Source organism: Papio anubis, chromosome 6 (genome assembly GCF_008728515.1).
Source record: "Papio anubis isolate 15944 chromosome 6, Panubis1.0, whole genome shotgun sequence".
Taxonomy (NCBI): Eukaryota; Metazoa; Chordata; class Mammalia; order Primates; family Cercopithecidae; genus Papio; species Papio anubis.
This window is the reverse complement of record NC_044981.1, coordinates 110,074,186-110,088,168: the sequence shown is the minus strand read 5'-3', so window position 1 is coordinate 110,088,168 and position 13,983 is coordinate 110,074,186. Positions and strand designations below refer to the sequence as shown.

Below are 13,983 nucleotides of genomic sequence, written 5' to 3'. Positions count from 1 at the left end.
GAAACAGCCACAAGACAAGGTGGCTTGTGATTCAAGAAAACTCTCAGTCTAATAAAAAAAGCAGAATATAGGCAGTCTTTAACTCATTTTTTTTGGTTCAAGGAGAACCATGTTTCATTTTTCCTGATCCTATTCTTATAAAGTATTATATGAACATTTTTCTGAACCATTTAATGACAATGCAAATCATTTTAGCCTTCAGAAAGTATATTTTAGGGAATGAATTAACTAGACACATTCTTTATGTGGACTCAATGATCAAATACATTATGTTATTCTCAATTTGTGGTAAAAAATTAAATTATTAAATGTTGTTAATTCATATCTGGCAGCAATAACCTTTATAACTAAATTCCTCTAAAATATTTTCCCACAGGGTTAACACTGCATACCAAAGCTGCTTAGTACAAAAGTTTAAAAAAAAATTCCCACATATTCTGGTTAAGTCTCAGCAACAACATTTTAAGCATGTGGATGTCAAATTAATACGGAATAGAATTCCTTTCACATGATAAAAACTAACATTTCATTCATCATCCATTCAATAATTATTTATGAAGTACCTTATTTATGCCCCAAAACTATGCAAGAAGCTAGTACTACTTTTCTGTTTATAAGTAATGTTTACTTGTAGTGTGATATTTGCATTTCATTATAACTTTTAGAAGCAAGTATACTTATAAATGTCACTTTTAATAGCAGGAAACTATCTCGGAGGCTCTGAGAAATTAAGTGACTTACCCACGGTCCCCCAACAGAATAAATATCAGAATTGATCTTTGGTTACAGTGCCCATTTTCTTTCTTTCTCTCTTTCTCTCTTTCTCTCTTTCTCTCTTTCTCTCTTTTCTTTCTTTTCTTTCTTTTCTTTCTTTTCTTTCTTTTCTTTCTTTTCTTTCTTTCTTTCTTTCTTTCTTTCTTTCTTTCTTTCTTTCTTTCTTTCTTTCTTTCTTTCTTTCTTTCTCTCTCTCTCTCTCTTCCTTCCTTCCTTCCTACCTTCCTTTCTTTCTCTTTCTTTCTTTCTTTCTTTCTTTCTTTCTTTCTTTCTTTCTTTCTTTCTTTCTTTCTTTCTTTCTTTTTCTTTCTTTTTTTCTCTTTCTTTCTTTTTTCCTTTCTTTCTTTCTTTCTTTCTCTTTCTTTCTTTCTTTCTTTCTTTCTTTCTTTCTTTCTTTCTTTCTTTCTTTCTTTCTTTCTTCTTTCCTTCTTTCTTTCTTTCTTTTCTTTCTTTCTCTCTCTTTCTCTCTCTCTCTTTCTCTCCTTCTCTCCTTCCTTCCTTCCTTCTTTCTTTCTTTTCTTCCTTCCTTCCTTCCTTTTCTTTCTTTCTTTCTTTTCTTTTGACAGATTCTCACTCTGTTGCCCAAGCTGGAGTGCAGAGGCATGATCTTGGCTCACTGCAACCTCCACCTCCACCTCCCAGGTTCAAGCAATTCTCATACTTCAGCTTCCTGAATAGCTAGGATTACAGGTGCCTGCCACCACACCCAGCTAATTTTTGTATTTTTAGTAAAGATGAGGTTTCACCATGTTGGCCAGGATGGTCTTGCACTCTTGAACCTGTGTGGTCTGCCCACTTTGGCCTCTCAAAGTGTTGGAAATACAGGAGTGAGTCACTGTGCCCGGCCCCATTCTCTTTCTTTTCTTTTTTTTTCTTTTTAATAGTTAATTTTTTATTATTATTTTATTTTTTATTTTTATTTTTTAATTTTTTGAGACAGTGCCTCACTCTGTCACCAGGCTGGAGTGCAATGGCATGATCTTGGCTCACTGCAACCTCTGCCTCCCAGGTTCAAGCGATTTTCCTGCCTTAGCCTCCGCATCCTCAGGAGGGTAGGTACTCTCCTGCCCCAATCCCAGGGTAGCTGTGATTACAGGCACATACCACCATGCCCAGTTAATTTTTATATTTTTAGTAGAGATGGGGTTTCACCATGTTGGCCAGGCTGGTCTCAAACTCCTGGCCTCAAGTGATTCGCCTGTCTCAGCCTCCATGAGCCAATGCACCCGGCCCCATTCTCTTTCTAGTCTACCAAGTTGACCCCTCACTATCATGTCCATCTTACGGCTGGCACATGAACTCCACTAATGCAAACCACAGACCTTCTTCCTACTTTTAGATTCCCAGGAGTCAATACAGTTTGGCACATCGTAGGTACTTCACACATTTTCATTTAACTGTCTAAATGATTCACAAAAATAACACAAACTTTCAGGAGTTTAGTACCTGCTTGACGGCTTCTGCCCTACTAAGAGGTGGTTGAGGGCTTGGCTCTAAATCTGGCTGGACTGTAGAAAGCCAGGCCTGGCACTGCTGCAGGGTGTCTTGTCGGCTGACGTGCTTCTGAAGTTCATGTTCCAAACTCTGGTACACCTGAGACAATACAACCATGCTGAGATTATGAGAACTGCTTTCTACCTCTATAAAGATAATTGAAATTCAATGAAACATGACCAGTACATCTAAATGGATATTCCCCCCAAGACTCCACAATTTCATACACATATCTAAGGTAGTTGTATGCCTCCCCAAGTGTTGCAAAATGCAATGGCTATCCCCCAGTTGATAACTTCTCGGTCCACACATCACAATGTAATATCTGGATTAGGGGAAGAGAACATGCGCAGGGTAAATATAACTGTAGAGGCATGTTAGAATACATAAAATCATTGAAGTTTAATTGTCATAAGGTTTTTGCAGCTTCTCTTCCTATGGTATAAATATTGCACTTTTTGTTTAAGCTAGTAACTAAAAGTAAAAATAAAACATTACCTCAAAAAAAGATAACCATTGTTTCTCTAACTGTGATGCTTCTGCAATAGAGGTAGGGTAAAATTTGAACTAAATTATAAAATGAGGAGCAGAGAGGTGGATGCCCTCACTTCATCTTAGAAGTTATGTTCTAGGGCAAAAATAATCCAGAATAATTCATACATTTTCTGATATGTCTATGTAATAAATCCTTAACAAGCCAACCAATTTTCATTTTATCCATAAAGACATATTAAGAAAAATTACGTATCTACTTAGGATCAAGAGGAAATATATCTATGATGTTTCCATTTAAGAAAAAGGAAAAAAGAAGGAAATTAGTTTAACCTGGCATTTCTTTCATTATTGAGAAAATAGAAGCAATCATTGAATTCTGCTTTTCTCTGTCATCTTTTAAATTCATCACTTTCATCTGACATTAGGTTTATCCCTTATTTATTCTTATTCCAAGCAGAATTTTTAAAAGAATGGTGTTTTGTTCTCTTTATCACTTTTGCAAACTTTAATTATAAAGTTCTGATTATGTTCTTAGAATTTCATCTGCTTTCTAAATTTTAAAAATTATGTTGGTCTTTCCAAAATCCACCAGTTAAAAAAAATTAAACTGTACCCCTAATGCAAAGAAAATGTTTACTGTGAAGGAAGTCAGTGTGCAAGAAATCTCTGTTGAATGAGTGAATGAATGAACTCACTGGAGAGTTCTATGTGTAGCCTCATTTTCTCTCTTAACTCTCCCTTTTCTCCTCTTGTCATCATTTTCAATTATTTATTAGATTATTTTATTCCTCTTTTGTTAACCTTTAAAGGTGATTTTTTTTTAAGTCTGGGAAGTTACTAATGTCACTCAGAATTTTTTTTATTATTATGGTCAACATGGACCATTCTAACTACGTCACTGGTATATCCCAGTTCTTACTGGCTAGTCCAGTAAACAAAAATACACAGAATACTAAGTTTAAAGGCTTATAAAAACTCTTTGCAGTGTCATTTAAAAATTCTAGAATAATGTAAAGCAATTTACTTATTTTAGTAAATTTTTGTTAAAACAGCAATTCTTACCCCTCTTAGACTTATTTTTAAAACATTAAGAATTCTGTTTTAGTGGAAGTATACCCACTTAAGTGTAAGTCATATTTGTCACTTACTCCTTTCTCAAATTCTATATGAATGTAAGCAAGTATTGATTTAGATTAGAACCCAGGCTGCATACAGTTAAAAAGAAAATAATTATGGTGAAAATTATGAAATAAATTTATGTTTTTGTTACAAAATAAATGGCAAATTAGAAAGTATTGATGATGTGCAAAGAAAAACAAACACAAGGCGCGCCCAAGATGGCCGAATAGGAACAGCTCCCACCTCCAGCTCCCAGTGTGAGTGACACAGAAGATGGGTGATTTCTGCATTTTCAGCTGAGCTTTGAAGAGAGCAGTGGATCTCCCAGCACGGAGGCTGAGGTATGAGAATGGACAGACTGCCTGCTCAAGTGAGTCCCTGACCCCTGAGTAGCCTAACTGGGAGACATCCCACACTAGGTGCAGACCGGCACCTCACACCTCACACGGCTGGGTACACCCCTGAGACAAAGCTTCCAGAGCAAGAATCAGACAGCAACACTCGCTGTTCAGCAATATTCTATCTTCTGCAGCCTCCACTGCTGATACCCAGGCAAACAGGGTCTGGAGTGGACCTCAAGCAAACTCCAACAGACCTGCAGCTGAGGGTCCTGACTGTTAGAAGGAAAACTAACAAACAGAAAGGACACCCACACCAAAACCCCATCAGTGCGTCACCATCATCAAAGACCAAAGGCAGATAAAACCACAAAGATGGGAAAAAAGCAGTGCAGAAAAGCTGGAAATTCAAAAAATCACAGCGCATCTCCCTCTCCAAAGGAACACAACTCATCACCAGCAATGGAACAAGGTTGGATGGAGAATGACTTTGACGAGTTGAGAGAAGAAGGCTTCAGTCGATCAAATTTCTCAGAGCTAAAGGAGGAACTACGTAACCAGCGCAAAGAAACTAAAAACCTTGAAAAAAGATTTGATGAATGGTTAACTAGAATAATCAATGTAGAGAGGTCCTTAAAAGAACTGATAGAGAAAACCATAACACTAGAACTACATGACAAATGCACAAGCTTCAGTAACCAACTTGATCAACTGGAAGAAAGAGTATCAGTAATTGAAGATCAAATGAATGAAATGAAGCGAGAAGAGAAGTGTAGAGAAAAAAGAGTAAAGAAAAATGAACAAAGCCTCCAAGAAATATGGGATTATGTGAAAAGACCAAATCTACGTCTGATTGGTGTGCCTGAAAGTGACGGGGAAAATGGAATCAAGTTGGAAAACATTCTGCAGGATACCATCCAGGAGAACTTCCCCAACCTAGCAAGGCAGCCCAACATTCAAATTCAGGAAATACAGAGAACACCACAAAGATACTCCTCGAGAAGAGCAACTCCAAGACACATAATCGTCAGATTCACCAAAGTTGAAATGAAGGAAAAAATGTTAAGGGCAGCCAGAGAGAAAGGTCGGGTTACACAAAAAGGGAAGCAGATCTCTTGGCAGAAACTCTCCAAGCCAGAAGAGAGTGGGGGCCAATATTCAACACTCTTAAAGAAAAGAATTTTCAACCCAGAATTTCATATCCAGCCAAACTAAGCTTCATAAGTGAAGGAGAAATAAAATCCTTTACAGACAAGTAAATGCTTAGAGATTTTGTCACCACCAGCCCTGCCCTACAAGAGCTCCTGAAGGAAGCACTAAACATGGAAAGGAACAACAGGTACCAGCCATTGCAAAAACATGCCAAAATGTAAAGTCCATTGATGCTAGGAAGAAACTGCATCAACTAACGAGCAAAATAGCCAGCTAATATCATAATGACAGGATCAAGTTCACACGTAGCAATATCAACCTTAAATGTAAATGGACTAAATGATCCAATTAAAAGACACAGACTGGCAAACTGGATAAAGACTCAAGACCCATCAGTTTGCTGTATTCAGGAGACCCATCTCACATGCAGAGACACACGTAGGCTCAAAATAAAGGGATGAAGGAAGATTTACCAAGCAAATGGAAAACAAAAAAAAAGCAGGGATTGCAATCCTAGTCTCTGATAAAACAGACTTTAAACCATCAAAGATCAAAAGAGACAAAGAAGGCCATTACATAATGGTAAAGGGATCAATTCATCAGGAAGAGCTAACTATCCTAAATATATATGCACCCAATACAGGAGCACCCAGATTCATAAAGCATGTCCTTAGAGACTTACAAAGAGACTTAGACTCCATAAAATAATAATGGGAGACGTTAACACCCCACTGTCAACATTAGACAGATCAATGAGACAGAAAGTTAACAAGGATATCCAGGAATTTGAACTCAACTCTGCACCAAGCAGACCTAATAGACATCTATAGAACTCTCCACCCCAAATCGACAGAATATACATTCTTCTCAGCACCACATCACACTTATTCCACAATTGACCACATAGTTGGAAGTAAAGCACTCCTCAGCAAATGTAAAAGAACAGAAATTATAACAAACTGTCTTTCAGACCACAGTGCAATCAAACTAGAACTCAGAACGAAGAAACTCAATCAAAACTGCTCAACTACATGGAAACTGAACAGCCTGCTCCTGAATGACTACTGGGTACATAACAAAATGAAGGCAGAAATAAAGATGTTCTTTGAAACCAATGGGAACAAAGATACAACATACCAGAATCTCTGGGACACATTTAAAGCAGTGTGTAGAGGGAAATTTATAGCACTAAATGCCCACAAGAGAAAGCAGGAAAGATCTAAAATTGACACCCTAACATCACAATTAAAAGAACTAGAGAAGCAAGAGCAAACACATTCAAAAGCTAGCAAAAAGCAAGAAATAACTAAGATCAGAGCAGAACTGAAGGAGATAGAGACACGAAAAACCCTTCAAAACATCAATGAATCCAGGAGTTGGTTTTTTGAAAAGATCAACAAAATTGATAGACCGCTAGCAAGACTAATAAAGAATAAAAGAGAGAAGAATCAAATAGAAGCAATAAAAAATCATAAAGGGGATATCATCACCAACCCCAAAGAAATACAAACTACTATCAAATAATACTATAAACACCCCTACACAAATAAACTGGAAAACCTAGAAGAAATGGATAATTTCCTGGACACTTACACTCTCCCAAGACTAAACCAGGAAGAAGTTGAATCCCTGAATAGACCAATAGCAGGCTCTGAAATTGAGGCAATAATTAATAACCTACCAGCCAAAAAAAGTCCAGGACCAGATGGATTCACAGCCGAATTCTACCAGAGATACAAGGAGGAGTTGGTATCATTCCTTCTGAAACTATTCCAATCAATAAAAAAAGAGGGAATCTTCCCTAACTCATTTTATGAGGCCAACATCATCCTGATACCAAAGCCTGACAGAGACACAACAAAAAAAGAGAATTTTAGACCAATATCCCTGATGAACATCGATGCAAAAATCCTCAATAAAATACTGGCATACCTTATCCAGCAGCACATCAAAAAGCTTATTCACCATGATCAAGTGGGCTTCATCCCTGGGATGCAAGGCTGGTTCAACATATGCAAATCAATAAATGTAATCCAACATATAAACAGAACCAAAGACAAAAACCACATGATTATCTCAATAGATGCGGAAAAGGCCTTTGACAAAATTCAACAGCCCTTCATGCTAAAAACTCTCAATAAATTCGGTATTGATGGAACATATCTCAAAATAATAAGAGCTATTTATGACAAATCCACAGCCAATATCATACTGAATGGGCAAAAACTGGAAGCATTCCCTCTGAAAACTGGCACAAGGCAGGGATGCCCTCTCTCACCACTCCTATTCAACATTATGTTGGAAGTTCTGGCTAGGCCAATCAGGAAAGAGAAAGAAATAAAGGGTATTCAGTTAGGAAAAGAAGAAGTCAAATTGTCCCTCTTTGCAGATGACATGATTGTATATTTAGAAAACCCCATTGTCTCAGCCCAAAATCTCCTTAAGCTGATAAGCAACGTCAGCAAAGTCTCAGGATACAAAAATCAATGTGCAAAAATCACAAGCATTCTTATACACCAGTAACAGCCAAATCATGAATGAACTCCCATTCACAATAGCTTCAAAGAGAATAAAATACCTAGGAATCCAACTTACAAGGAATGTAAAGGACCTCTTCAAGGAGAACTACAAACCACTGCTCAGTGAAATAAAAGAGGACACAAACAAATGGACGAACATACCATGCTCATGGATCGAAAGAATCAATATCGTGAAAATGGCCATACTGTCCAAGGTAATTTATAGATTCAATGCCATCCCCATTAAGCTACCAATGACTTTCTTCACACAATTAGAAAAAACTGCTTTAAAGTTCATATGGAACCAAAAAAAAGCCTGCATTGCCAAGACAATCCTAAGCCAAAAGAACAAAGCAGGAGGCATCACGCTACCTGACTTCAAACTATACTACAAGGCTACAGTAACCAAAACAGCATGGTACTGGTAGCAAAACAGAGATATAGACCAATGGAACAGAACAGAGCCCTCAGAAATAATACCATACATCTACAGCCATCTGATCTTTGACAAACCTGACAAAAACAAAAAATGGGGAAAGGATTCCCTATTTAATAAATGGTGCTGGGAAAATTGGCTAGCCATAAGTAGAAAGCTGAAACTGGATCCTTTCCTTACTCCTTATATGCAAATTAATTCAAGATGGATTAGAGACTTAAATGTTAGACCTAAAACCATAAAAACCCTAGAAGAAAACCTAGGTAATACCATTCAGGACATAGGCATGGGCAAGGACTTCATGTCTAAAACACCAGAAGCAATGGCAACAAAAGCCAAAATTGACAAATGGGATCTAATTAAACTAAAGAGCTTCTGCACAGCAAAAGAAACTACCATCAGAGTGAACAGACAACCTACAGAATGGGAGAAAATTTTTGCAATCTACTCATCTGACAAAGGGCTAATATCCAGAACCTACAAAGAACTCAAACTTACAAGAAAAAAACAGCCCCATCAAAAAGTGGGCAAAGGATATGAACAGATACTTCTCAAAAGAAGACATTCATACAGCCAACAGACACATGAAAAAATGCTCATCATCACTGGCCATCAGAGAAATGCAAATCAAAACCACAATGAGATACCATCTCACATCAGTTAGAATGGCAATCATTAAAAAATCTGGAAACAACTGGTGCTGGAGAGGATGTGGAGAAATAGGAACACTTTTACACTGTTGGTGGGACTGTAAACTAGTTCAACCATTGTGGAAAACAGTATGGCGATTCCTCAAGGATCTAGAACTAGAAACACCATATGACCCAGCCATCCCATTACTGGATATATACCAAAAGGATTATAAGTCATGCTGCTATAAAGACACATGCACACATATGTTTATTGCGGCACTATTCACAATAGCAAAGACTTGGAATCAACCCAAATGTCCATCAGTGACAGACTGGATTAAGAAAATGTGGCACATATACACCATGGAATACTATGCAGCCATAAAAAAGGATGAGTTCGTGTCCCTTGTAGGGACATGGATACAGCTCGAAACCATCATTCTCAGCAAACTATCACAAGAACAGAAAACCAAATACCGCATGTTCTCACTCATAGGTGGGAATTGAACAATGAGATCACCTGGACACAGGAAGGGGAACATCACACACTGGGTCCGATTGTGGGGAGGGGGTAGGGGGGAGGGATAGCATTAGGAGATATACCTAATGTAAATGACGAGTTAATGGGTGCAGCACACCAACATGGTACATGTATACATATGTAACAAACCTGCACATTGTGCACATGTACCCTAGAACTTAAAGTATAATAAAAAAAAAAAAAAAGAAAAACAAACACATCATCTATTCAAACACGTCAACTATTTTTTTCTTTTAAAATTTCCTCAAATTCCTTTTACCAACCAAAAGAACACTTTTTTTTTTTTTTTTTAGATGGAGTCTCTCTCTGTCTCCCAGGCTGGAGTGCAGTGGCGTAATCTCAGCTCACTGCAATCTCCGCCTCCTGGGTTTTCCTGGGTTCAAGAGATTCTCCTGCCTTAGCTTCCCAAGTATCTGGGATTACAGGTGCTTGCCACCATACCCGGGTAATTTTTGTATTTTTAGTGGAGACGGAGTTTCACCATGTTGGCCAGGCTGGTCTCGAACTCCTGACCTCAAGTGATCCACCTGCTTCGGCCTCCCAAGGTGCTAGGATTACAGGCTTGAGCCACCATGCCCAGCCCAAATCAACTTTTAACAAACTTTTTCATAATCAATTCATGGAATAAACATTGGATAAAACAATATCTGAAATTCACTGCTTAGTCACATCAATCAAATACGAAATGTGTTAGTTTTGTGTTCACACAGCCACTGTGAAATTTATCCTCATATTTCCTGTCTGGCAACACACCAAAACTAACTAATCCAAAGAGTTGAGCATTGATTCTATTTGTAAAAAGTATCTAGACTGCACAGCCTGTCTCCATAATTCCTTGTCATCATGGAACGTTCTGGGGACACTCACCCTCTGAGCTGTGCTGCAGATCGCTGAGTAGCTGTCCTTTGTGCCCTGCAGATGAGCATGGACGTTTTGTTTAAGTTTCGCTTGCAGGTGGTCTGCACATTGGCCAATCAAAGTATCACCTTTCATTTGAAGATTGTTCAAACGGTCTTCAAAACCAGCAATTTCTTCCATCATTGCCTGCAAAAATGAAACCAATACAGAGTTCTCAGAATTCTACTTTTACTTTTAAATAACTTATCCATCAAACAAAGTTTAAGATAGATAATTTCACTGTTTAATACTGTTTTTGAAAGAATCTTGCAATTTATCTTAGTTATACATTAAATGAAAACAAAAGCACATGTTTTCAGGGATACTCCAAAGGGAAGAGTCAATGAGCTTGAGAGATTAGTTACAGAAGGACTGAAGAAGTAACCTTTAAGACTAGACTGTGTTCATGGCTGGTCTCAGAGAGATATCTGCTCCATGGTATTACTACCAGACAAAAAGATGTTCCTATATTTTTCAGGTCGATAAGTTACAATTCTGGCGTAATTTTTGTCTAAAACAGTCTGATTACTATTTCATCAAATTTATATAACATCTCATTTCTATAAGGTTGGTGCAAATGTAGTTGTGGTTTTTGTCATTACTTTTCTTTCTTTCTTTTTTTTTTTTTTTTTTTTTTTGAGACAGAGTGTCACTCTGCTGCCCAGGCTGGAGTGCAGTGGCATAATTTTGGCTTACTGCCACCTCTGCCTCCCGGGTTCAAGTGATTCTTCTGCCTCAGCCTCCCAAGTAGGTGGGATTATAGGTGTCCACCACCACACCTGGCTAATTTTTTTTGTTTTTTTGTATTTTTAATAGAGATCGGGTTTTACTATGTTGACCAGGCTGGTCTTGAACTCCTGACCTCAAGTGATCTGCTGGCCTTGGCCTCCCAAAGTGCTTGGATTACAGGTATGAGCCACTGCGCCCAGGCTGTTATTACTTTTAATGACAAAACAATTACTTCTGCACAAATGTAATAATCTAATTCTAGTTTCTGTAATAATCAAATATCTATTTTTTAATTCATGTGATATCTAACTTACATCTACTACTGTTTATAATAATGAAAACAGCATTTAAACTTATCATTTATTAAGCACCTGCTATAGTCCAGGAATTACATATAAGCCCGACAAATGTGTACTGTCATTATTTTATAGATGAGGAAACTGAAGCACAGTGAGGTTGTACAACACAGTCAAGGTATGGCACAGACCCCAGGCTTTGGACATAGCTCAGCCTGATTTCACCTCACACCACCATACCCACTGGCATTCTTTAGTGAGCATTCTTATAGATGACTCAGGGAAGAAAAACTTATTTTTTTTTTTTTTTTTGAGACGGAGTCTTGCTCTGTCGCCCAGGCTGGAGTGCAGTGGCGCAATCTCGGCTCACTGCAAGCTCCGCCTCCCGGGTTCACGCCATTCTCCTGCCTCAGCCTCCTGAGTAGCTGGGACTACAGGCGCCCGCCACTGTGCCCGGCTAATTTTTTCTATTTTTAGTAGAGATGGGGTTTCACCATGGTCTCGATCTCCTGACCTTGTGATCCGCCCGCCTTGGCCTCCCAAAGTGCTGGGATTACAGGCGAAAAACTTATTTTTTTTTAATCACATTCTGGCCAGGTGTGGTGGCTCACACCTGTAATCCCAGTACTTTGGGAGGCCTAGGCTGGTGGATCACCTGAGGTCAGGAGTTAGAGACCAGCCTGGCCAACATGGTGTAACCCTGTCTCTACTAAAAATACAAAAATTAGTTGGGCATGGTGGAGGGCACCTGTAATCTCAGCTACTCGGGAGACTGAGGCAGGAGAATCACTTGAACCTAGGAAGCAGAGGTTGCAGTGAGCTGAGATTGCACCACCACACTCCAGCCTGAGCAACAAGAGCAAAACTCCATCTCAAAAAAATAAATAAATAAAATCAAGTTCTAGTGTTTTTTCTTTTTCTTTTCTTTTTTTTTTTTAACTGTTATATGATGCTAAGGACAAGTGACACAATCCAATATACGGTTGCCTGGGTAACCCATCATTATATCTATAGGAAACCTGGGTGGCCCCTTCAGCAGTCCAGGGTCTACTACTCTTTCAAACAGTGCTGGGCTAGCAGTTATTATATATGCTCAGTTGAAAGGAACCACTTTGTCTCTGAGTTGGAACAGAACCACTCCACCACGAGGTCATTCATGGGGTAGACTACCTTCTGGATTGTCATCTCCTCAGTGCCTACCAGAAGGTATAGTGTAGCTGCTTTTTAATTCATATTTGTTAAATAAAATCCTTTCTTATAGATGGAAATGTTGGCGCCCAGAGAGGCTAACTGGCTTTCCTAAGACACACTATCAGACACCGACCACATCATGAATAAACTTGCTTTCCATTACGATCACAAATAAGTTGCTCCATAAAATTGTGACCACAACATCTATCATCTGGTAAACATAATTACTAAAAATACGTATTATTAAGTTCTTACTTTGACAGATTTAAATAGTGCTTTTAGCCTATCAACTGTATCAAAGATAAGAACTCCTCACATTAGTTTCGTACTTTGTGATTTACAAAATGTCTTCACAAATATTATCTCCTGTGATTAGCACAACAATTATGAGATGGGCTGGTATTGTTATCATCCTAAAGGAGAAAAAGACAGACTCAGATAGGCGAAGTTGTCTCTCCAGGAAGGGGAAGAGTCCAGACTAGAATCCAGATTTTCTGATGCCTTTGGCTGCATTTTCCAAAATAGATCCCATAAAGACTAAATTCTGAGATAAAAATTATCAGCTGGGGAAAATGCAACAATATGTTCAGAAGTTCAATGAAAGGATTCAACTCTTCTTGATTCACTTGAATATCAAGTTCAACTGTTGTCAATTGTCAGAAGTGCTTGAGACTTAGACCTTGATATCATTTGGCTGTCTCCCCACCCAAATCTCATCTTGAATTCCCACGTGTTGTGGAAGGGACCTGGTAGGAAATAACTGAATCATGGGGACAGCTCTTTCTCATGCTGTTCTCATGACAGCAAATAAGTCTCATGAGATCTGATGGTTTTAAAGATGGGAGTTTCCCCGCAAACACTCTCTTGTCTGCCGCCATGTGAGATGTGCCTTTACCTTCCACCATGATTGTGAGGCCTCCCCAGACACATGGAACTGTAAGTCCAATAAACCTCTTTCTTTCGTAAATTGCCCAGTCTCAGGTATGTCTTTGTCAGACATGTGAAAACGGACTAATACAGACCTGATTCTCTCAGTACAATCACTGTAAACCAGAGATGCACCTGTGTGTGCATCCCCACACATGCACACACTTGCACAGACACACGCATACACACACTGGTGAAGCTGTCCCAAAGGCAGCCCTTTAAAGGTCAGGGGTACCTTGTGGTGGGCCAGTTGCTGGGTGATTGTCTCCAGGCTGCTCGTCTCCAGGAGGTCAGGGGCCACCAGTCTGCCGGACATCTGCAGCAGCCACTTTTCAACCTCTTGGAGCTCACTGTTGTAGTCTTCATGGTCTTTGACTTTCGCCTCCAGACTGAAGACATGCTCCTGCAAAACCAGGTGCCCATCAGAGGTGACTTTCAAGTGA

At 38.8% G+C, this 13,983-nt stretch overlaps 1 protein-coding gene across 22 annotated transcripts in view; it reads right to left on the bottom strand.

The window, feature by feature from the left end:
* SYNE1 (spectrin repeat containing nuclear envelope protein 1) overlaps window positions 1–13,983 on the bottom strand; it is a 523,271-nt gene that overhangs the window by 217,608 nt on the left and 291,680 nt on the right. For all 22 annotated transcript variants that reach the window (XM_021936839.2, XM_031667714.1, XM_021936840.2 and 19 more), the window contains 3 exons: window positions 13,776–13,943; window positions 10,368–10,544; window positions 2,221–2,367 (listed from right to left, as the gene is read on the bottom strand). In XM_021936839.2, the coding sequence (XP_021792531.2) occupies window positions 2,221–2,367; window positions 10,368–10,544; window positions 13,776–13,943 (492 nt within the window). The remainder of the gene's footprint in view (window positions 1–2,220; window positions 2,368–10,367; window positions 10,545–13,775; window positions 13,944–13,983) is intronic.